Source organism: Castor canadensis, chromosome 8 (assembly GCF_047511655.1).
Source record: "Castor canadensis chromosome 8, mCasCan1.hap1v2, whole genome shotgun sequence".
Taxonomy (NCBI): domain Eukaryota; kingdom Metazoa; phylum Chordata; class Mammalia; order Rodentia; family Castoridae; genus Castor; species Castor canadensis.
In genome coordinates, this window is record NC_133393.1 from 111,952,693 (window position 1) to 111,973,658 (window position 20,966).

A 20,966-nucleotide genomic window follows, 5' to 3' on the forward strand; every position below is an offset into this window, starting at 1 on the left:
GTTTTACAGCTGGGTTTGAGTGACAGCTTTACTACTTCCTAAACTTGTGCTCTGGTTAGGCACAAGGAAACAATTTCTTTACCTATTTGTGTCTGAAATGTTTTCTTTTTAATGATTATATTCTTTTATCACCCAATACTGGAATGAGTGAGGTACAAATGAGAAAACATATTTTTGTCATGTATGCTACAATATCATTTGTATTATACTCAGGTATGGTCACACTTGATCTCACTAGAACAAAGGAACTATATGTTGTTGGTTAAGGAATTCTAAAGTCATTTCAAGCTCCTAAATCCACCAGATCTTCTGACAATTTAAAAGTCCTGACATTGAAGCCTTCTTACTTTCTTCTCAGAGCAAACTTGAATATATTCATCAAACACTGAAGATTTCTGCAGTCATTTTAATTTCCATAAAGATGTAGCAAAGAAAGAGTTTTCTGGTTTAAATACAATGGGATAGGCTTTAAAAACCTTAACTTGTATTAACAGGAGTATCTGTGGTGTAATTCCATTTCTAGCAAAAGCAGAAAGAAGATGGTTGGGATTTTTTATGAGCTAGAATAGCAGAGGTAATGTTATATCAAACTATAGGAATTTAATTACTCCATTCCACAAATGTAGTTTTCAAATAAAGGAGTCAAAAGGATTTCCAAAGCTATTCTTCCAAACTGTGATATAAAAACCCAGAATACATTTGGTAGATGTAAAATGTATTACTGTACATTATGAGCACACAATGAATGGGAGCACAATAAGAAACATGATGTGAGATTGAACACACAGTGATTAAAAATCTCTTCTCTTGCTTCTTAGAAATATTGCAATTTGCTTAGAGTTTTATATGCTTGTCACTGTAAGGATGGGCATCACTGGAATATTGCTGGTGGGTGGATTTCACACTGGGGACAGTTCTTCCAGAAAATGGAATTGCTGTCATTTGAGAGCTTAAATCCAGACTAGGTGGAAGGGAGAAATGCTGTTAGGGTTGGGAGGAGTAAATCACCTGGAGTGGGGGGAACTCATCATTCTTTCCAGGGTCTGAAAGTCTGTCTTTTATAATGTCTATAAAAACTCATCTCTTAGCAATAAGAGAAGTCTGGTATAGGGTAACTTAGGGACTCCTCTATTGAAAAGTCTTTAAATAAATGAAAAAAAAAAAAAAAAGAAAAGTCTTTAAAAAAAACTGTTGTTTCTTCTTATTATTACAAAATGACACATATTCACTATAGAAGAGTTTAAAAAATGGATAAAGGAGGAAAACAAAAGAAAGGCCATTTGTAATATCACAGCAGCAATGGCCACTTTTAACATTCTGGCATATAGCCTTTGAGTTTTTCTGAAAAGTCGTTTTGCCACGTCAAATAATAACGTAGTAAAAGGGGGCTCCTGTCTTTGGAAAAAGGAGTTAATGAGGTGTTCATCCATTTATCAAATGTGTGTGCTGTCAGGAGAGACTGTATCTTTTATATCCACAGAAGAAAGAATAAATTGAAAATTCTCTAGAAATACAGGGTTTATGACTTTCCACTCAGCTAAGTTGCAAAGCATTGTTGTAAATGTTGTATGTGGCTGATGAGTTTGGCTTTCTTGCTTTTTTTTGTTTTTTCATGAAAAACCTTAGGGTTGGAGGCATGGCTCAAGTGGTACAGCACTTGCCTAGCATGTGCAAAGTCTTGTATTCAATCCAGTACCACAAGAAGAAAAAAGGGTCAGAAAAAACTTTAGTAGATATCAATTTTTATTTAAAAAATTAGTTTCCATATATATTTCTCAATCTTTACATCTTGCATTAGTCTTATCCCTATAAGCAAGTCTGATTAATACTCACTTCTATTGTTTCTCTCTTTCTTTCTCTTTTCTGGCAGTACTGAGGGTTCAATTCAAGGCCTCTCATTTGCTAGGAAAATGCTCTACCACTTGAGCCACTCTGCCAGCCTTTTCTGTGTTGGTTGTTTTGCTTTTCTGTGTTGTTTTATCTTGCTTTATGCTTGGGCCAGCCTTGACCACAATCCTCCTATTTATTCTTCCCTGTGTAGCATAGCGACAGGCACGTGCCACCATGTAAAGCCATTTATTGAGATGGCCTTGAACTTTAACCTTCTGATCCCCCTGCCCAAGTACCTAGGATTACAGGCTGAGATTCCATGCCTGGCCCATTGTTCTCTTTTTGAGGAAGATCATAAGCATCTGCCAGTAACAGAAGTATTCTAAAGCTCCCCCTTTGCACTTGCTCCCAGACACTCATAATGCAAGTAAGGGGGAAACTGGAATTCATAAAACCACAAAGAATCTACAAAACAGAGTGAAGCCTACTGTGTATGACATGATATGGGTTTCCTGAGTCTGTGCATCTCAGGGACCTATAAGTGGGGCAGTGGAGTATAGTAGGTAATTCAGAATGCAGGATTTAGGGTCAAATTACTTGTGTTCATGTTCAGGTTCTGTCACTTCTTTGCTAGGTGACATCAAAACAAAAATTGCTTATGATCCTAAAGAATAGTGGGGCAAACTTGGCTCAGCAGTCTCATAACCACTGATATGCCAGGACCACAGCAATAGGGTTTTGTAATAGGACAGGGAGATTGAACTCAACTCCTAATATAACAAAGAAAGGCAAGAATTTATAGCCAAGGAACAGGCTAGAGTGGTGATGGTCAGTGCATGGAGAATTACTAAAGGAAATATCAGGGGTAAGGAGGGATTCTGGCTAATGTGACCTAATAAGACTCATGCTGAAGACAGGTGAGGATATCAGACATCACCTGGGGATGGCAGAAGATGAGGAGCATGATCAGGTACTGAGGGTGATCATACATCAATGGCAGTGGATTCTGCCTTAACAGAATTCTTGCTAAAATTGAACAGTGCAGAGATGAATACGGAAGCCCCAAAGTCAATGCCTAGCTGAAGAAAAGCCCACAAGAGATGACTGAGTTTGGTCAAGGAGTGAATTTTTGCCAGTAACTTTGACAAGTCACTTAAAGTCCCTGTGCCCCAGTTTCATCATCTTTAAAATGAGACTAATAATATTATCTAATCTTGTAGTGCTGTTGTGAGCATCAACGGGATAATGCATTGGGAAGCTGCTTAGCACAGTGCTAAGTGTTCAAATAATGCCATTTAGCATATTTCACATAATTGTACTCTTTAGACATCTCGGAGGCTGTATCAGTAAGCACTTGCATACAGGAAAGGCCCCTGGAGAGAGTTTCTACTTTTCTTGAGACCTTGGGCAATTTTCTAACTTTCAGCACCTCAGGTTTGCCTTTCTGAAATGCAGACTATGCAGTTTATTTTACAAAAGGGTTTTATATAGAGATAGCATGCTACTTTGCAATGTAAAATGTTTTATCTATAAATAATAGAAGGAAGGCCTCCCCTATAAGATGTCAAGCTGCTCCCTGGAGATGGAGGAGGCCTTCCCTGACTTAATAGCATACCTCCCCTGAGTGGACATAAAAAGAAGCAAGTTGCAGGGAATAGCTTGGGAAAATAAATGAGAAAATATTGTTTGTGTCAAGGAGAGCCCTTGAAATATGAATTCCTGACTAAACTTCTCAAGCAGATTAGGAGTGATGCTGTTCATTGGACATGCAGCCCTCCCTTAATAACTAAACAAAGCAATAAATTTGGGTTTCAAATCTTGGCTGCTCCTCCTCATGAACTCCAGCTTCTATAACTCAGGCCAGGTGTTTGTGGTTTAGCTGTGAGGTGGTTGTATTAACATAAAAATATGTGAGGAAACTATTGGAAGGGCTCTAAAAGAGGTTGTTTGCTCTAGTTTTGATGCATTTTGGATGTCTTCATGTTTGCACAGAGCGGTCCTATGTTGGTGTCCAACCAGCAAAGTTCAAAATTTCTCTATAATAAAATGAGGGGAAGTATCTTAAAATGGCTTGCTCTGGAAACATTTAAATGTTTAACTTTCACAAACTTTTTTTTTTCTTGGCTGTTAATTTTTTTTTCTTTCTTAAATCTAATTAAAAAGAGTTAGCTTGGCATTGGTGGCTCCTGCCTGTAATTCTAGTTACTCCAGAGGCAGAGATCAGGAGGACTGCAGTTTGATGCCAGTTGCATCAAATAGTTTGTGAGACCCACCAGCAGAAAAGGGCTGGTGGAGTGGCCTAAGTGGTAGAGAACCTGCCTAGCAAGCATGAGGCCCTGAGTTCAAACTTCACAGTACTGCCAAAAAAGAAGTGTTAATTCTTCCAAGATTAAAAAGTCAAGGCTATAGTGGGTAAGAAAAGGGGCATTGGATTTTGCTTCTTTGCAAAGGTGTTCTAGCAGACCAGAAAATGCTGTTTTGTAATCCCTTTATATATGTTTGTATATATACTTACGTCTTAAATTAAAAAAAAAATTGCCTACATTCACACATCAGAGGATAACTCAAAAGTGTTCTTTAATTCTAGCTTCTTTTAATAAGGCTGGGCTCCCTGGCAGTTAGATGGCCTTTACACAAGGGGACAATGTGCTAGAACTTAGTGGCTGTTTTCCCATTTAGAAGGGTTTCTGATCATCAGGTGGGAAGTGGATCCTCAACTGGAAATGTTCAGACCTTTGCCTCCTTCTCTCTACTAACTAAGGAGCTTTCCTGATTAGGGGAAAGAAAGACTCATGGAGGGATTGCCATTCTAGCCCTTAGCAAACACACCATGTTTCTTGGTAGGCAGAGCAAGAGATTTAGTTTAGCAAAATAGAAATATTTCAAGTCATGCCATCATTTACTATGTCATGAATTCTTATTATCTAGAATTAATTTTGTGCCTTCCTCCTCAGTTATCAGATATATAACCATCATCCAGGATTCTTGGTCTTGCCTGAAAGGAAATAGGTGAGGAAACACATGTTTAAGAGGGTGTTGCTTTTAGTAATGCAGGGATAAAAATTAAATAAATGGTAGTTATTTATTTTATGGACAAAGAGCCTAAGACTCAGAATAGTTTAAAAACTTTCCCAAAGTTGAGTTAGTGGCAGAGCTTGCCCTTGAGCTTTGGTCTCTCACCCCAAGTCAATGTGCTCAAACTCCTATATTATCTTTACCATGCTTGTCTCTCAGGGCTGTTGTGAGTATGATGTAAAATGCTTAGTACTGTGTCTTGTAGAGTGTAGGCTTCATTAACTGCCAGTGATTATTACTAGAGATAGGAAACTCAACTGAGCTTAACTGCTGTCTAGAGTTTCAATTACCTATAGGCCCTTGTGTGACAGGGACCTCAATTCACAGGTGTATTTTTTCAGCCCCATTTGTGCATATGGATGGTTGGTGTCAACTCTGAGTGTGAGAGATGATGATAGTTGTGGTGATGGTTAGTGACTAGAACCAGTGCAATGGAGCAGCAAGAATGGCTCTTCTTTCTAAACACGCCTTTTTGTCAGTTCTCAGATATATAACCATCATCCAGGATTCCTGGTCTTGCCTGGAAAGAAATAGGTAAGAAAGTGCAAGGTCTTTAGCCCTAATGTCTAGGGGGGTGTTGCTTTTAGTAATGCAGTGATAAAAATAAAACAACTCTCTAAGGGCAGTGGTAACTACCCACAGCTCACTTAGAAGTCAGTAAAAACCTCATTTTTCATATTGGTATTGGAGAGCTGACCTTTAAAATCACCACATCTGGGAAGAATGTGTGATTTGGTGCAGAACATTTGAGGGCATGCCCAAGGATGAATGGCTGAGAATATGTTCATCGGTTTTCTTCTTCTTTAAGGAGTCTAGAACTGCTTAGGTTATAAAAGTTCTTGGGAACTTCAATGCCTATAGCATTTGCTTAAGTAGGTCTTCTGTGCAAAGTAGATTAAGAACATATATAGATGGAATGCTGATGCTTGTATTTGGTGAGGAAATGTGTGTGTGTGTGTGTGTGTATTCACAGTAATGTTTAGACATTTCAAGGTAGCTAGTTGTTAAGTTCAGCAAAGGGTCATCTGGAAAAAGATGGGACTGCTTTAAAGAAGAGCCAGCTTCTGTGAATCTTTGTGTTATGGAGATGTTACATTGGGGTTCATGTACTGTATCTATGGTCCAAGGAGTGATACTGTTGAATATAAAGCCAGAATATCTGCAGGTCCAGAAAGCATAAAGAGAAGCCTATTTATATTCATAATATGCTGATTAAAGAGCTGTGAATTTTGTGGAAAATAGAATTGGATGGATAGACATCTCACAGATTCCTCTCCAGGAGAAAATAGCATCTGTCTGATCTTATGTGTTATCTGTTAAATGAAGGTCTGGTTGGTGAGGCTGATAGAAGTTCCTTGTAGTACTAATTCTGAGAGTCTGGTCTTGTGAGGTGCTTTTGTGTTTGAATCTGTCACATCACAAACTCTTCTCTCTACACCCTGACCAAGCACAGTTGGCATTTTTCCTGGCTAGGCTTCAGATGACTACAACCTTTGGAAACAGCACACTGAAAAACTTTCCTCCTGACATTTTCAGATGAGGATCCAGATGTCAGAATCAATGAGTTTTCAGAGTTACTGCTTGTAATGAGGAGGCCAGAAGCCACTTAACCACAAGGCTGCTGAACTTCTAGAGGAGATACCTGCCAATCAAACTCCATCATGCTCCTGAAGGCCTACAATACACGGGGCTTGGCAGGGGCAAGAATGCCTGCACCTCCCTCATTGGCATGGAGGACCACAGGTTGTTGTTGAAGGGAACATAGAGTAAGGTCACTAGAAGACAGATCTATTTCTGAACCTATAAGTGAAAACCCATTTGATGGCTACTGTAGAGGAGTTTTCATCTTTTCAAAGTCTGTAATATTGGAAAAGTTGGTTACTGATCCAGGCTGCATTGACTCTGTTGGCATGGCTTATTTGCTGAGCACCTGCTGCACATCAGACAGGTTGATAGAACAGACATTAAACAATAACAACACTAGAAGCCAGACCCTGTCCCTGACTTCAGGAAGTTCAGTATTTTGGTACAGGGAACAGCTTAGCGGAATGGTGATTTCAGTCTGAATCCTTAATTGCTGTAGGGCCACCTAGCCTGGGAGAAGGGCAGGAATTAAACAAAGGGTCTGGGTGATGACAAAAGCATTCCAGGTAGAGAAAACAGATGCAAGGTCTAGGCAGAAGAGAGCCATGTCTGCCTGTGCAGTTGACACAGTTCCCTGGTGGGGAAGGCAATGGTGGATGTAGTGCCCAGAGAAGGCAGGGGCTAGAACATGAAGGGTCTTTTCTGCCATGTGAAGAAATTGGACCTTTCTAGGTCAGTGGACAGTGAAGGTTTGGAACTGAGCTATCACAGGACCATTGTGACCTGAGATTGAACCCTGGAGTTGGCAGGGCATTGTCTGAGTTGCTTAGATGGCACTGATGTTAAAATGAATTCATGGCATTCCTGTAAGTTCATGAGTTGGCAGAAGAGAGTAGACATGTTTATTTCTTTTTCCTCTTCTCTTTTTTGTTCATTTTGGAAAGTATTATTTGAGCCCAGTGTGGGAAAGGTAAATGTTAAATGATAATAAGTCAGGTGGCCTTGTTTGAAATAGAAAGTCCTCTCAGATAAGCAGAAGAAGGAGCAATAAAACCAAAATGGCCAGAGGATACTTAAATAAAACCATGCATTTATTCTTGAAAGCAACCAAAAAGACAGGAAGCAGGAATTAGTTAAAAAAAAATCATGCAGAAAAACTCCGACTAACACAGGGCTTCTGAAAATCGCCTATGTCGACATATTCTTCAATAAACCTTGTTTTCTGCTGATGCTTTTTCTCCCCCTATGATTGTTCCTCTTATATTTGATGATCAATTTTCCATAAGGTTTGCCATAGTGCTTCCTCAGAGCTGAGGATTTTACATTTTAATTCATTTGATGGCTGTTGATAACCTAAGACAGTGTATGTTGCTTTCACAACTTGGAGTCATCGTTTTCTAGCTGACAGGGTGTTACTCACATCCCTGCCCTTCTCTTTGTCTCCACTTGTGTTTCTGTCTTGGCTTGAGGAGGGTCACTGGCAAAAGGGTGGTTTCTCTGGTTCAAGGAAGTCTGTGATCTGGTCCATTCCTTACTTTTCACTTTCCTATGGTCCACTTTTGGGTCCCCTTAAGCCCCGCCCCTCACCTCAGCATCCTAGACCTGGACTGTGTCTCTCTTTTTAGCAACTTCTTTCTCCATAACCCATCTAAGATCCTATTAGTCCTTCAAAGTCCAAGCTTCAAATTCTTCCTGCTCTAAGACAGATTAAACAAATGTAGTTTTAAAATAAGAATGAAAAGTTTGTGGTGGGATTAAAAACAAAAGACCTAAAATTGATTATTATTAGTTTTCTTTCCTCACCCTTATTGTGCCTTTCTTGAGCATACAGACTATCTGTTTAGTTATGCTTCTTCTTTTTTTCTATCTTTTTATTTTTTTGAGGTACTGGGAAATGAACTCAGGACCTTATGCTTACCAGGCAAGTGCTCTACCACTTGAGCTACACTGCTAGCCTCTTTTTTTTTTTTTCTTTGAGATAAGTTCTCCCTAACTTTGCTGGCTGGTTTCCAACTCACAATCCTCCAGAGTGAGATTATAGGCATGCACCACCATACCTGGCTTCTTTAGCTGTTTGTAATCTCAACTAGAGCTTAGTATAGTACAATTAATAAATATAATTTTTGATTTTTGGTACTGGGGATCAAACAAGAGCCTGTACATGTTAACTACCTCTGCCCCCTACAAATATAATTTTTTTTGCAGTACTAGGATTTGAATTCAGGTCTCCACCTTGAGCCACCCCACAAGCCCTCTTTTTGTGATGGGTTTTTTTGAGATAGAGTCTCTTGAACTATTTGCCTGGGCCAGAGAGCATCCTGATCTCTGCCTCCCAAGTAGCTAGGATTATAGGCATGAGCCACTGGTGCCAGCAAATATTTAAAATATGGTTTAAGTGGCCACCTGCTGAGAGCTGAGGTAGTTTTCACTTAGAGGTGTGGCATGAGTGGCCTGTGACTACAGAGCTGCTGTGGCCCCAGGACTACAGTGGGCCATGTCTGTGGGGACTGGAACACTGGAACAGTCCTAGTCTTTTCCAATTTTGGTGCTAACACTTTTAAACTCTTATTTTACACAGGAGTAACCCAGGGAAAACTAAGGAAGCAGGCAAAGTCCCCCTTTATGTTATCTCCAGAAGTCTAGTCCTAGAGAATTCTCCCACTCAGGAACCTTTGCTCTAGAGATAAAAGCATGGGGTGTCACTGACACCTTGATGTGATTAGGCTCTGTGTGTGGCTCAGGAGTATTTGGAGTTGAAATGGTTGAAGAAACAACAACAAAACCTGATGTCTGGGGGAGTTTCACTTGAGATAGTGGCAGGGGAGGGCGGGCAGATCATCAGGAGCAGTGAGACCTCCATGTCTGAAGCAAAACAAGCCTTCATTTTCACTTTTGTTCTCAGTGTTTAATTTTTCCCCCCATCAATACTTGTATTCGAAAGCTCCCTTCTTTGCTATCAAACATCATTCTTATGCCAACCTTATTATCATTTGCAATTTAATCAAGATTAAGAAATCTTGACTAAAGGTAGAAAAACACTTGCTGCTTATAAATGGAAATTTTGATGTAGTTAAAATTCAAACTAGTAGCTGGGGGTGGATGGGAGAGGGGTGAGAGGGAGGGGACTTTGAATATCTCCAGCTTTTCAACAACCTTTTGAAAATGTATGCTAACATGCTAGTTGTTGGAACTAAGGTAGAAAAATCATAGCAAAATCTCTGTGCAAAGAAGGATGTGAGATTCATAGCTCCTTTCATGTGTCCCCCCCCCCATACACTACTTAAGCCTCCAGATCTTTTGTGTATATTTTGTTTTTGAGACAGAGTCTCACTAACTTTGCCTGGTCTCAAACTTGTGATCCCCTTGTCTTCCACTTCATGAGTAGCTGTGATTACAGACATGTACCACCACACCAGGCTCCTTTTATGTGTTTTTATCTGAACTAACCAGAGCTGCTGACCCCTGATGTTAGAACATCTTTGAGCAGCTTTCTTCCTTTCTGGGATTTATCCCTTTGTCATGACATGGGCACCTAAATAGAACAGATGCTTGTTAGGATTGTGTTAGAGCAGTGTCCTGGGGTCCAGGCTCTCTATAGGCATTAAGGCTTTATTTGCTAGAAGTAGTAGCTGTGCTGGGGAGTATGAGAGACAGGATCCAGAAGTGGGCTAGGGAAGCATGGGTTGCCAGGAACACTCAAACAATGTGGGGTAATAGCTGTTTATACCTTTCTGGAACTGTTTCAGTACTTCAGCACTAGGCACTGTTTGCTAGTGTTACTGGCTGATAATGGTCTTGTTTCTACAAGTTCAATTAAAGTGAGGAAAGAATGGTTGGTTTGAAGTTGGATATTTGAATTTGATTCCTAATTCTGCCAACTATCAGTTGTAGAAATTAAACATTGAGTCTCAGTCTTCCACCTTATACTTTGGGAATAATAAGAGCTACTGTATCTACTTCACAAGTGTGTAGGAGTATACCATATGTGAGAACACTATTAAACAAATTTCAAAGCATTCAAGGGGTATGAGAGATGGAAGACAAAAAGACCCTTGAGAAAGGAAACTGGGGGAGTAAATTTCCCTTTTCTGGCTCAGTTTCCCTAATGTTTTAGTGTCATTATGAATTCTGTTTAGTGATAACTTCATATATAGAAGCATTTAGAGTTATAACCCAGATACCAAATATTGTATTCTTGTGCTTTTTGAGTTTGTTTTTTTTATATTTTTCTAGTTCTCCTCTGATGTAAGGAGAACTTTATGGTAGCTCTGTAACAAAGCTTTGTTAGGAATGTGTACAAGAGAAGGACAAACAGGAAACAAGGGGTTTTCATATAAGCAAGGTATCAAATTTAGCATATAAGTTTTTGTTATGTTAACGTATTTAAATCAGGGCTGTTTCAAATTCTTGTTTATGATCTTGCTTCCAGACTATGCTTAGATAAGTGGATAATGGAATTCTAAATGCAGAAAGATGTGTGCAATTATTTAAAAATACCTGTTACTACTATGCAAGATCAAGTTTTTAAGAAAGATGATAGAGAAAATATATTACACATTTACTCACTTACTCACTCTGGAATTTCTTAAATGACACGTGTAAGTCAATTTCCTAAAGAAAGCAAAAGAAACAGAATACTCAGTTTGGAAGTTTGTATGCACCATTTTAGTCCAATTTATGAATACAGAATGACTCTGAGGAAGAGGTTATATAATTATTTCAAAGTGTGCAGGGATGTGAGAGACCAAACTGGAGGAGTAAATTTTATCCCACCTTGAAAAAGTCAGATGTCTCTTTAATAGGAGTATGTGACCTTAGCAAGAGCTTCAGGGACCTGCAGGGACCTAGGATCAATCATGAGAAGGATGTCACATAAATACTTTTGTACATTACTGTGTAAGAGCATTGTGTACTTTGTTGGTGTGATTTCATGTCTGTAAAACTTGGTTCCCTCAAACTGTTTTGAGAATAATGTTCTACCAGTAGTCACCTGAAGATGGCAGCATTGGGCGGCCTATTTCCTTTTCCTAAGCATATTCCCCAACCCAGCTATGTTCCACAGCAGTGTTTGGATTTTGGATTGTCACTCAGGCTTTCTTCTGCTTAATGACTATGTATATGTAAATGACTCTGCTTTTTTTCTACAGAAGAGGTCCCATCTATCATTTCTGTTTTGGTTTTCAGTTAATGATCATATGTAATTATATTCAAATAAAATATTTATAAATAATTATATATTATTAGTGGCATGTGAAATTTGGAATCCATAAACATCAGTATTGATGTAAGTTACCCTTCAATTTGGGAGGTGTTAGTATTACTATTTGTTTCTGTTTAAAAGAACATTAGCAGCCAAGAATCGGCAATTCTCTTTTGCAGGTGTTTTTACAAGGCTCAGGATATTTTTTCACTTTTTAATTCTATCTTTTTTGGATAATAAGTAGAATATTTGTTTGGAAAATCTCTAGGGAATATGTTATAGATCTACATCTGAAGAGTTCTATGAGGAAAATAAATGATATTTTCTTAAAATTTCAGGAATCAATTAGTTATCCTGAGTTCTGAAGGGTCTTCCAGGGGCCATCCAGTTCAACTCGTAAGCTGACTTCTCATATAAAACCAGATAGTAGAAACTTTTGGTCATTCTCCCTCCCCACCCCCCATTAGTGATCTAATTGAGGTCTTCAACAGCATTAAAAACAGAAAAAAAAATTACCCTGAGCAAGTTCATAATTCAAATTTTGCCAGCACTTGACTTTCAGGTGCAATTTACCATTTCTCATTTGTGTCAGCCACATACAGAGCTGCAAATGGAAAATTGTCTCAAAACAAAAGGTCTAATCCTTGAGGACAGCAGGCTGCAATAGCAGCATCTAGGGGCTTTCTTTGGTTGACAAAGGCAGGAATCCAAAGGGATAGGTAGACAGAGAAGGAGCAGATGGAGCTGTGTAAGGTCAGAGTTTCTGGAAGGACTCCCAGATGAGGTAAAGGGCCTGGAGAGCATTCTGAACCATGGGAAGGAGGAGGCACAGTGGTTTTTCCCTCTCAGGTTGCCTTGAAACACGTTAACTGAAGACACACTGGATGATAGATTTAGTTTTGAATCTTTCATCAAATTGATCAGACCTTTAAATTCCTGCTACAAAATAGGATGGGAGGCCAAATCCATACGGTAACTATGTGAATGGCATACCAGATCTTCTCAGAGGCCTTCTCAGCCTGCTTTGATGTGGATTATGACCATGCCTATGCATTATGTATGCAGTGATGTAGCATAAGGAAAATTCAAAATGCACTTAATAGCTGACCACAATGCTCCTGTAGCTGGCTCCATATGCATATTTTGGATGCTTTTGAATATGACAGCACATTTTTTTCCCCCCACAAACTCTTCTGTTTTCATTGTTAAGGCTCCAAGGATGTCATGTCATGTACTATAAATGAGCTACAATAAAATCACCCAAAGACACACTAAGAAGATACTGTGAGACTCTAGTTTTCCTCATTTTTAGATTTTTATTCCCTCAGTCTTTGATTATAAAGGAAAATGCTGCATCTACTAACTTTTCAATCTAGACACCTTAATATATGACAGATGTTGATTAAAGCTGTTTAAAAGACTGAGCTCTAGATCTCTTGGTCCTGAATCAATCACTTCATCTTCCTAAACTTGAATTTTCTTCTTAATAAAATCAAAGTGCTGGGATTCCAGGTGTCTGCTAAGCCTTTTGTTCTATTACTATGTGATTACTTCTCTTCACTGTGCCCGCATTGTGCAAATTCTTTTTTTGAAAGGGAGACTTGTGGGTTGTATTTTAATTTTCAACATAACTTTTCAACATGTTTATATCTCTTGACTTTGTTCTTCTTGTGAGGCCTTCATGGGGACGAGACTGACTTGTAATGCTCTGACATCACTGGCCCAAGTCATATTCTTTTTTTAAATTTTATTTTATCATTTTTACATGTACTTACATGTGTATACATTATTTGGACCACCTCCCCTCCCCTGTGTTACCCCCCAGAACCTGTTCCGCCCTCTTGTTCTCCAATTTTGTTGAAGAGAAACATAAAAGATAATAAGAAAAACATGGTGATTTTGCTAGTTTGAGATAAAGATAGCTATTCAGGAAGATTTTTTGTGCATTCTTGCTCACTGGCCAATCTGGTCTCATGGCTGGCCTTCCTTTCTACTTGGTTTTGCTGCTTCCACAATCTGTTCTTCATAGCACTGCCATGATCAGGTAAAAGCTAAGTCAGAACATACCTATCTCCTGTTCAAAACTGTCCAGTGACTTTCCACTGCCCTTGGAAATGCAAACTGATTTCTGCTTCAAGACCTTTGTACTTGCTGTTCCCTCCAGTGAGAACATTTTTCCGCTTAGATCTTTGTGGTACTGTCCTTTTCATGTCTCACTGAAAATTTGCAGATTGTAGTTTAATTAATTAATTTTTTTTGAGACAGGGTCTCAGTATGTAGCTAAGCTGGCCTTGAACTCTCAATCCTCCTGTTCCATCCTCCTATGTGCTGGGATTACAGGTATGTACTTCTACACTGGCTTCAGATTATGTTTAAATATCACTCCTTCAGAGAGGCCTTCCTTGACCACTCTAAATAAAATAATCATGCTGTCTGCTTAATATCTGATACACTGTTTTATTACCTGTAGATTATATTCTACTTGAGATTATCCTGTCCACTGGTGGTTGTTGTTGCTGCCTGTCTCATCTCAACAGCATGTATCTTCATAGGACTAGGGACTTGGTTGCCTGGTTCATTGCATATCCTTAGCTTTAGAACAGAATCTGGCATATATTAGTTGCTGAAGAAGTGTCTGTAGAATAGATGAATGGAAGATGAATGGGTGTCATGGTCAAGAAAACTAGTCTAGAGAGGGTGTAATTACACAGCCAAGTAGAAGTGGGGCCCAAACTAGAACTCAGACCCCCCAGTACATTTATTTCCCCCAGTTCTTTTAGACAACACACAAGACTAACAACATTCATTCATTGATTCATTCATTCACTCATTCACTGTTTATCCACCAAATACTAATTGAAATTTTATTGTTTCAGATACTATTGTAAATCAGTTGTTCTCAAACAAGGATGTTATTGCCTCCTGGAAACACTTGGCAATATTTGTTCTTAAAACTGGGGTGGGGGATGCTGCCAGCACATAGTGGGTAGCAGCCAATGTTGCTGGCAAACATCTTGTGACACACAGTACAACCTCCCAAAACAAAGAATTGCATAGCCAAATGTGCCAGTACAAAAGACCCTTGATATTGGCAATATGTGTTTCCAAGGAGACCACCATTGAAGAAAAACTACAAATGCTCAGGATGCATTTGTAGAGTGCTACATTGTGGATGCTTGATTCATTTTTCCTATTACCACCCAACTTCCACTAAGATATGCTGCCTTTCAACAAAGCTAAGATTTTCACTGTGTCTCTTAAATTAAGCACATTAACTTTGACCTTGTTTTTTGGGCACCATTTGCTTTTTAGAGGTAGATTTTCACAGAATTGAAGGCAGATCAACACAACAATTTCGATACAATTGATAAAGCAGGATGAACTGAGAGCTTCTCCCCATCAACTGAACTGCAAAATGCCTGAGCAGGAATTAAAACAATTTTTTTGAAATTCCTTTTGATTTAAAAAAAATTTATTATTATTTTTTTGACCATGCTTGGTCAAAACTGCATACAATAAATTGAGGAGGATTTATTGGGATTACTGTAGTGTAGAAGCTGGGAAACTTTGTTTTAAAGAACAGAAAGAGGGGCAGAGGGTGCACCCAGTGGTAGAAGGTCCAGCCTGTGCAAAGTCCTGGGTTTGATCCCAGCACCACAAACACACACACACACACCCCAAAACAAAAAGTACAACAGAAAGAGATACCTGCTACCTACTACCATGGCATTTATTGCCTGGGGAGACAGATGACAAACAATACATATCATGCATAAAGAAACTATAGATCCTGTTAGAAGGTGGTATGCTGGAAAAAAGAGAGAAAATAAATGTGGAGCAGAGTAAAGAGGAGTGCAGGGTTGCTGTGGTGGTAGTGATGGAAAGATAGCTGTCATTTTTGTCTCTTTGGGAGGTGATTCAGTAAAGAAGATTATTGGCTGTGGAGGTTAAGCTCCATGACCTGGAAACGACCACTCCTTTGGGTCCAGCTCAGTGCTGCAGAGCATCGGGCCTCTCTTTTTCAGAGGTCACCCCCACATTAAAAAACAAATAAAGCCCTCCTGAACCAAGGGACATCTTAACCTCCAAATAAAAAAATAGAAAAAACTACCATGAGCTAGAAATAATAATAATTTTCTGCCCCCTTTCAGGAGTGTTTAAATTCTCCTCTTTCTTACCACCTTCCCTGCTCTATCATCACTGGGGCAGGACAGTGCTAATTTGATGCAATTTTTATTGCTCATTGTCAGCTTCTCACTTTTCTGTCAGAGTAAAAACAGTGTGATTTTAGCTCCTCAGCAGCATCGTGAAGTTTTGTTGGTTGTGCAGAGATTTCTGTCTGTCTAGGTTGCTTATTTTTGGAAGGAGCTACTAAGGTTTGAACTCAGGGCCTTATGCTTGCTAGCAGGGATGCTGTCACCTGAGCCACACCTCCAGCTCTAGTCTATGTTAACTTCTTAAACACAACAGAAGCAATTGCAGATTTAGTACCCTGGGGGAAGCTGCATTAGTTGACGCTGATAAAACCTAGACTAATTTGTACACATGTAAATACACACAATGCATACACATATGCCTACATAAATATACATTCAAGATTTTACTAAAAATACACTAATGGTTTCGATATTTGGTAGTATATATTTGCTTTCTTTGTCACACTTCTTTATCATGCATTAGCATGGAGTAGGTATTCAACAAATGTTTGTTGAATGAATTAGCCAACTGAAAAGATCAGTTTGAGATGATTGGATTCCAAGTTACTTTTTCACATTTGCATGAACTATTTATGTCACAGAAACACAATGTAGTAAGCACAGTAGAACAGTCTTATTATGCTACTGTTATATGCTCACTCAGTTCTAAATCTGACTTTTAATTTTTAAAATTACTATAGGGTTTATGGTAATTTAGAGTTTCCATAGAGTTTCTGAATCCAGGAAGTATAAGACTCTTAGTAGTGAGCTCAGTTTGTGCCTCTAATCCCAATACTTGCTTGATAGGTTGAGGCAATAAGATTGTGAGTTGGATGCCAGCCTGGGCTGTATAGTGAGACCCTGTCTCAGAAAACTCCTAAAACCCAACAACCCAAACCAAAACAATAAAAACCCCAACCAAACCAAACCAAACCAAACAAAAAGACTCTTAATAGTTAATACTTTTCTATAGACTTAAACTTAGGGAAGGATTATTAAGTAAACAAACAGTTTTCTATAAGTGTTCTTGATTTAAGTATATTTAAATTGATAATGTTGATGAAATTATGTAGAGTGCAGCAGTTTAGTTTGGATGCCATTTTATTCTACTGAAGAATTTGTTGACCAGTTCAATGGATGTGTGTCTTTTTTCTTTTTAGTGCTATTTCTTCACAATTGAGTTTGGCCTGTGCAAGCAAGAAGGTCAACTGCGGGCATATGGAGCAGGACTACTTTCCTCCATTGGAGAACTGAAGGTATCAAACTATAAATGAAAATATCCTTCCCGAGAAAACTGGTTCAAGGTCATGGAAAATATTGATTTGTTTGTCTGAGCATTTTACTCACAGATACCCCATAAATATTTAATACAGAGGATTTGGCACCTTAGATATGGGTGTTGACCTAACTTTTTGCACTTCAGAAAATGGGTCATGCCTTTCTGGATTTGTGGTGTGACTCAAATAGATGAGCAGTCATGTGTACAAATCACCAGGAATGACAAATGTTGGGTGACAAATGTTGGATAACAAATGGCTGGCCTAAATTTAGTGTTGAAAAATGGGCAATGAGTTAGCAGTGATCCTACTGATTGAAATTTATCTGTGAGGTGGCTTTGCTCCTCTGATTTCTGTCACCACCATGACTCCCATGGACTCTCCAGCATCCACTTCCCAAAGGGGAGCTTCAGATTGTTTCAGTTTCTTCAAAATGGATGTATATTAAATACTTATGAGCATATACAATTGAAAAAATGAACTAAACAAGCATATTGCCAAGGAAGCATCTAATATGTGCATAAGAATGCTATTTGTCCTTTAATTTGGTGCAATGATTATTTATTCAGAAATGGTGGGATCTGGGAGCATGCTGATAATTTTAATATCCTCATCCTTTAAGAATTGCTTTCTATATACTGCTGGGGGATAGCAGGGTTTGATGAATTTAGAATGCAATGTGATATACAATCTGGAAATGGTACTGAACTAGTTTAATATTTATTCCATTATTCCTACAAAAGTCAGGATTATGGACTATCCTGGAGTTTTTATTTTGTGCAATTATTATCTTAACATAATATAATTTGGAAATGTAGTTATTAGAAACATAGTTTTTGTTGTTTGTATTCTTGAAAGATACAGTTTCACTGTAGTTTTATGACTCCATTAATTAATTAATTCCTCAAAACTTTAATGAAGTTCTTATAATGCACCATGTACTTTACCAGACAGTGGTGATAAAAAGAAAAATAATAATAATGAAGAATTAGAATATGAAGAAAATAACACAATAACCTTAACAAACTCTTAAGGAGACCTTGGTGTTTTTGGTGCTTTAAACTTATTAATCCACTTAATTCTCATAATAACCCAATGACATGAGTGATATTATTACTACAGGTAAAAAACAGAGGCCTAAAGACATTAAGGTACTGGCCTAAGTCACACAGCTAATAAGAGTTGGAGCTGGGCCCAAATTCAGGCAGTTTAAGCCTTTGGACCAGAGCTCTTCTCTAAAAGGCTATACTGCCTGGGATTCTTGCTATAGAGGACTTGACATCCAGCGTGAGAGATAAACAATCAATGCGATAATAGAAAAGCTATGACAAATGTGCCTGGCATATCTTAGGCCATGCCTGAGAAAACCTCCTGATGAAGACCCTCCTATCCATGCTGATTCTTGAGGGATAGGAAGGATGATTTAGGAAAGGATGGGCTGCATGAAACAGTCAGCAGACAGAAGAGTGTGTATCACCTGAACTCTCGTTACAGTCTGGCCCATTTTGGGAATGGGCTGAGCATGGCTGGAACAGAGGATGATGGTCAACATAACAAAAACTTTGTGAAATGTGGTAAAATGTTTTTTAAGATTAAATTTCTCAACAATCTTAGTGCTGTGGCCAAACTCAAAGCAAAAGCATGGTGTCATATTCTCATAAGACCATGCCCTCTGCAGAGTACTTCTTGATTTCTCTAAAAAAAAGTTAGTTGGAAATGATGTGTCTCCTAAGCTACATCTATTTACATTCTCTTCAGATAGTTTATAAATTATACCAGAAACAAAAGAAACAAATCTCTCTCATGGCCCCCAACTTTCGACAAGGACTTCTGCTCTGGTTAATGAGGCATATATAGGCAGCACTGGGGTGAATCTGTTGTTTTCATTCCTATTGGTGTGGACAGAATCATCTGGAAATGGAAACCAGCCAAAAATATGTACACCGAAGGGCATTGTCCGCCATGCATCTTCTCGTTCTGGTCCATCACCTCAAGTCATTAGCATTCTTCCATTCTCAAATTTCAACACTCCAGCATCCCTGTCATTGCTACTTTGGACCATTTTTACAATTCAGAAATTCTTTCTATAAGAAATATCTTCTGACTGTCCACAGAGAATATATAATACAAGTTGCTTTCTTAATACCCCCTTCTTGGTGTTCCTGTGAGTTTCCAGAGCCCTCTCACAATTCTGAATACTTCTAACTTTTATTTGAGTGAAGAAATGATAGTCCTGGACCCAATGTGGGGATGGCTTTATTAATAAGATTATCAAAATTCCTGTGTAAACATGTTTACAGTTTTGAATGCAGTTACATTTCGCAGTAAAATATTTTATGCTGTTTTAACTGCTGCCCAAATATAGTTCTCAGCTAAGTTGCTGGAAGCTTTGGTATAGTCTTTATATGTATCTGTGATTCACCTTCTCTCCTAGAACATGAATATGGCTAAAATTTGTACTGGAAGAGGCTACATTTTCCTGAGGCATAGATGATGCTCTTTAGAACTGGGCAAGTAATTCCTAAGGATGTATCTATAATTTGGAGGATAACTGTCATTTTCCCCTTCCTTTTTGACAATACTTATTTTTATTTTTAAATACAGAAATGGGATATATATGGAAAATCTTGTAAAAGCTATATAAATCTTATAATCATAAAGGCTATTTCCCTACCCCCACAGTGGTTGTTCTTTCTTTTGTTCTAATGATCTGTTCCATGCTGTACTGGCAAGAGCTCCAAAAGTGTGCAAGAAAGGGTTTTATTCCATACCTTCCATCACTGGGGGGAGCAGTTAATCATGAACTAAGTCATCTGGAAAAATGGCTTTGAAAAACACATTGAAAATAGGATAATTGATTGATATTTGCCCACAGTCTAACATGTGTCTTTCATTTTACACTTGTTTTCTCTCTACTCTAGAGTTGATCTAGCTACATAAATCTATCATTTTTTCACTTATTATTTGCTTGCTTATTCATTCATTTTATTCAACAAACACAAAACTGATGCTCAAGATTTCAAGGAACATGGAGTCTAGTAAGAAAGTTCTAAAAATGGGATTGGTGTGGATCTTTGTTGAACTCAGTTCTCTTAGAGAGGCAACAGTGAAGTTTGTTCACAGTAGGCGGTAAGGAAATGATTACAAATCAATTAATTATGAGTCTTATCTCAAACATTTGATCCATCACACAAGTAAAAGGCAGTTTCTACTTCTCTTTTATGGCTAAGGGTAAAGTCTAGTTCTTTATTTTCTTTAGGGCAGAGTTTAGGTTTTTTTTAATTAGTAGCCTTAGCACCTACCCCATAGTAGTTGCTGGAATATTACAAAAAATACATCTATTTTGCTTTTCAGATTTTGGCAAGGCTGGTGGTTTAAACAAATTTAATTCTTAATTGTTTTTGCTTTACTTTTAGCATGTCCTTGCATGGTGAATTTATTATATTGCCTTTATATAGCTATTAATCAGCATTCTCAGAACAGCTTTCTATTTATTATGATCATTTGTATTTACTACCAGCTACTTCCAGCAGTTCTTGGAGGTGGTCAGAATTACTTCCATGCTGTGGAAAAGAGCCTCGAAGAACTTGCAGGTTGTTTGAGGCCACCAGTAGGTCCGTGGCATTTGCCAGAGTTACAGCTCATGGTTGCTGAGCTCCCACACGTGTACACTATTCAGCTGGTTCACATCTTCCTTTGTCTTCCCCTTCCCTTCATGAAGCTGGAACTGTTAGCAATAAGAGAACAAATGCTTGAGGACTTGGAGCTTTAAACTCCTGAATTGTTTCTTTGACCTTTATGAGG

General features: G+C 38.4%; 1 protein-coding gene across 1 annotated transcript in view; it reads left to right on the forward strand.

Moving 5' to 3' along the window:
- Tph2 (tryptophan hydroxylase 2) overlaps positions 1-20,966 on the forward strand; it is a 101,763-nt gene that overhangs the window by 74,808 nt on the left and 5,989 nt on the right. The window contains exon 9 of the mRNA XM_074081780.1: positions 17,046-17,141. Coding sequence (XP_073937881.1) covers positions 17,046-17,141 — 96 coding nt within the window. The remainder of the gene's footprint in view (positions 1-17,045; positions 17,142-20,966) is intronic.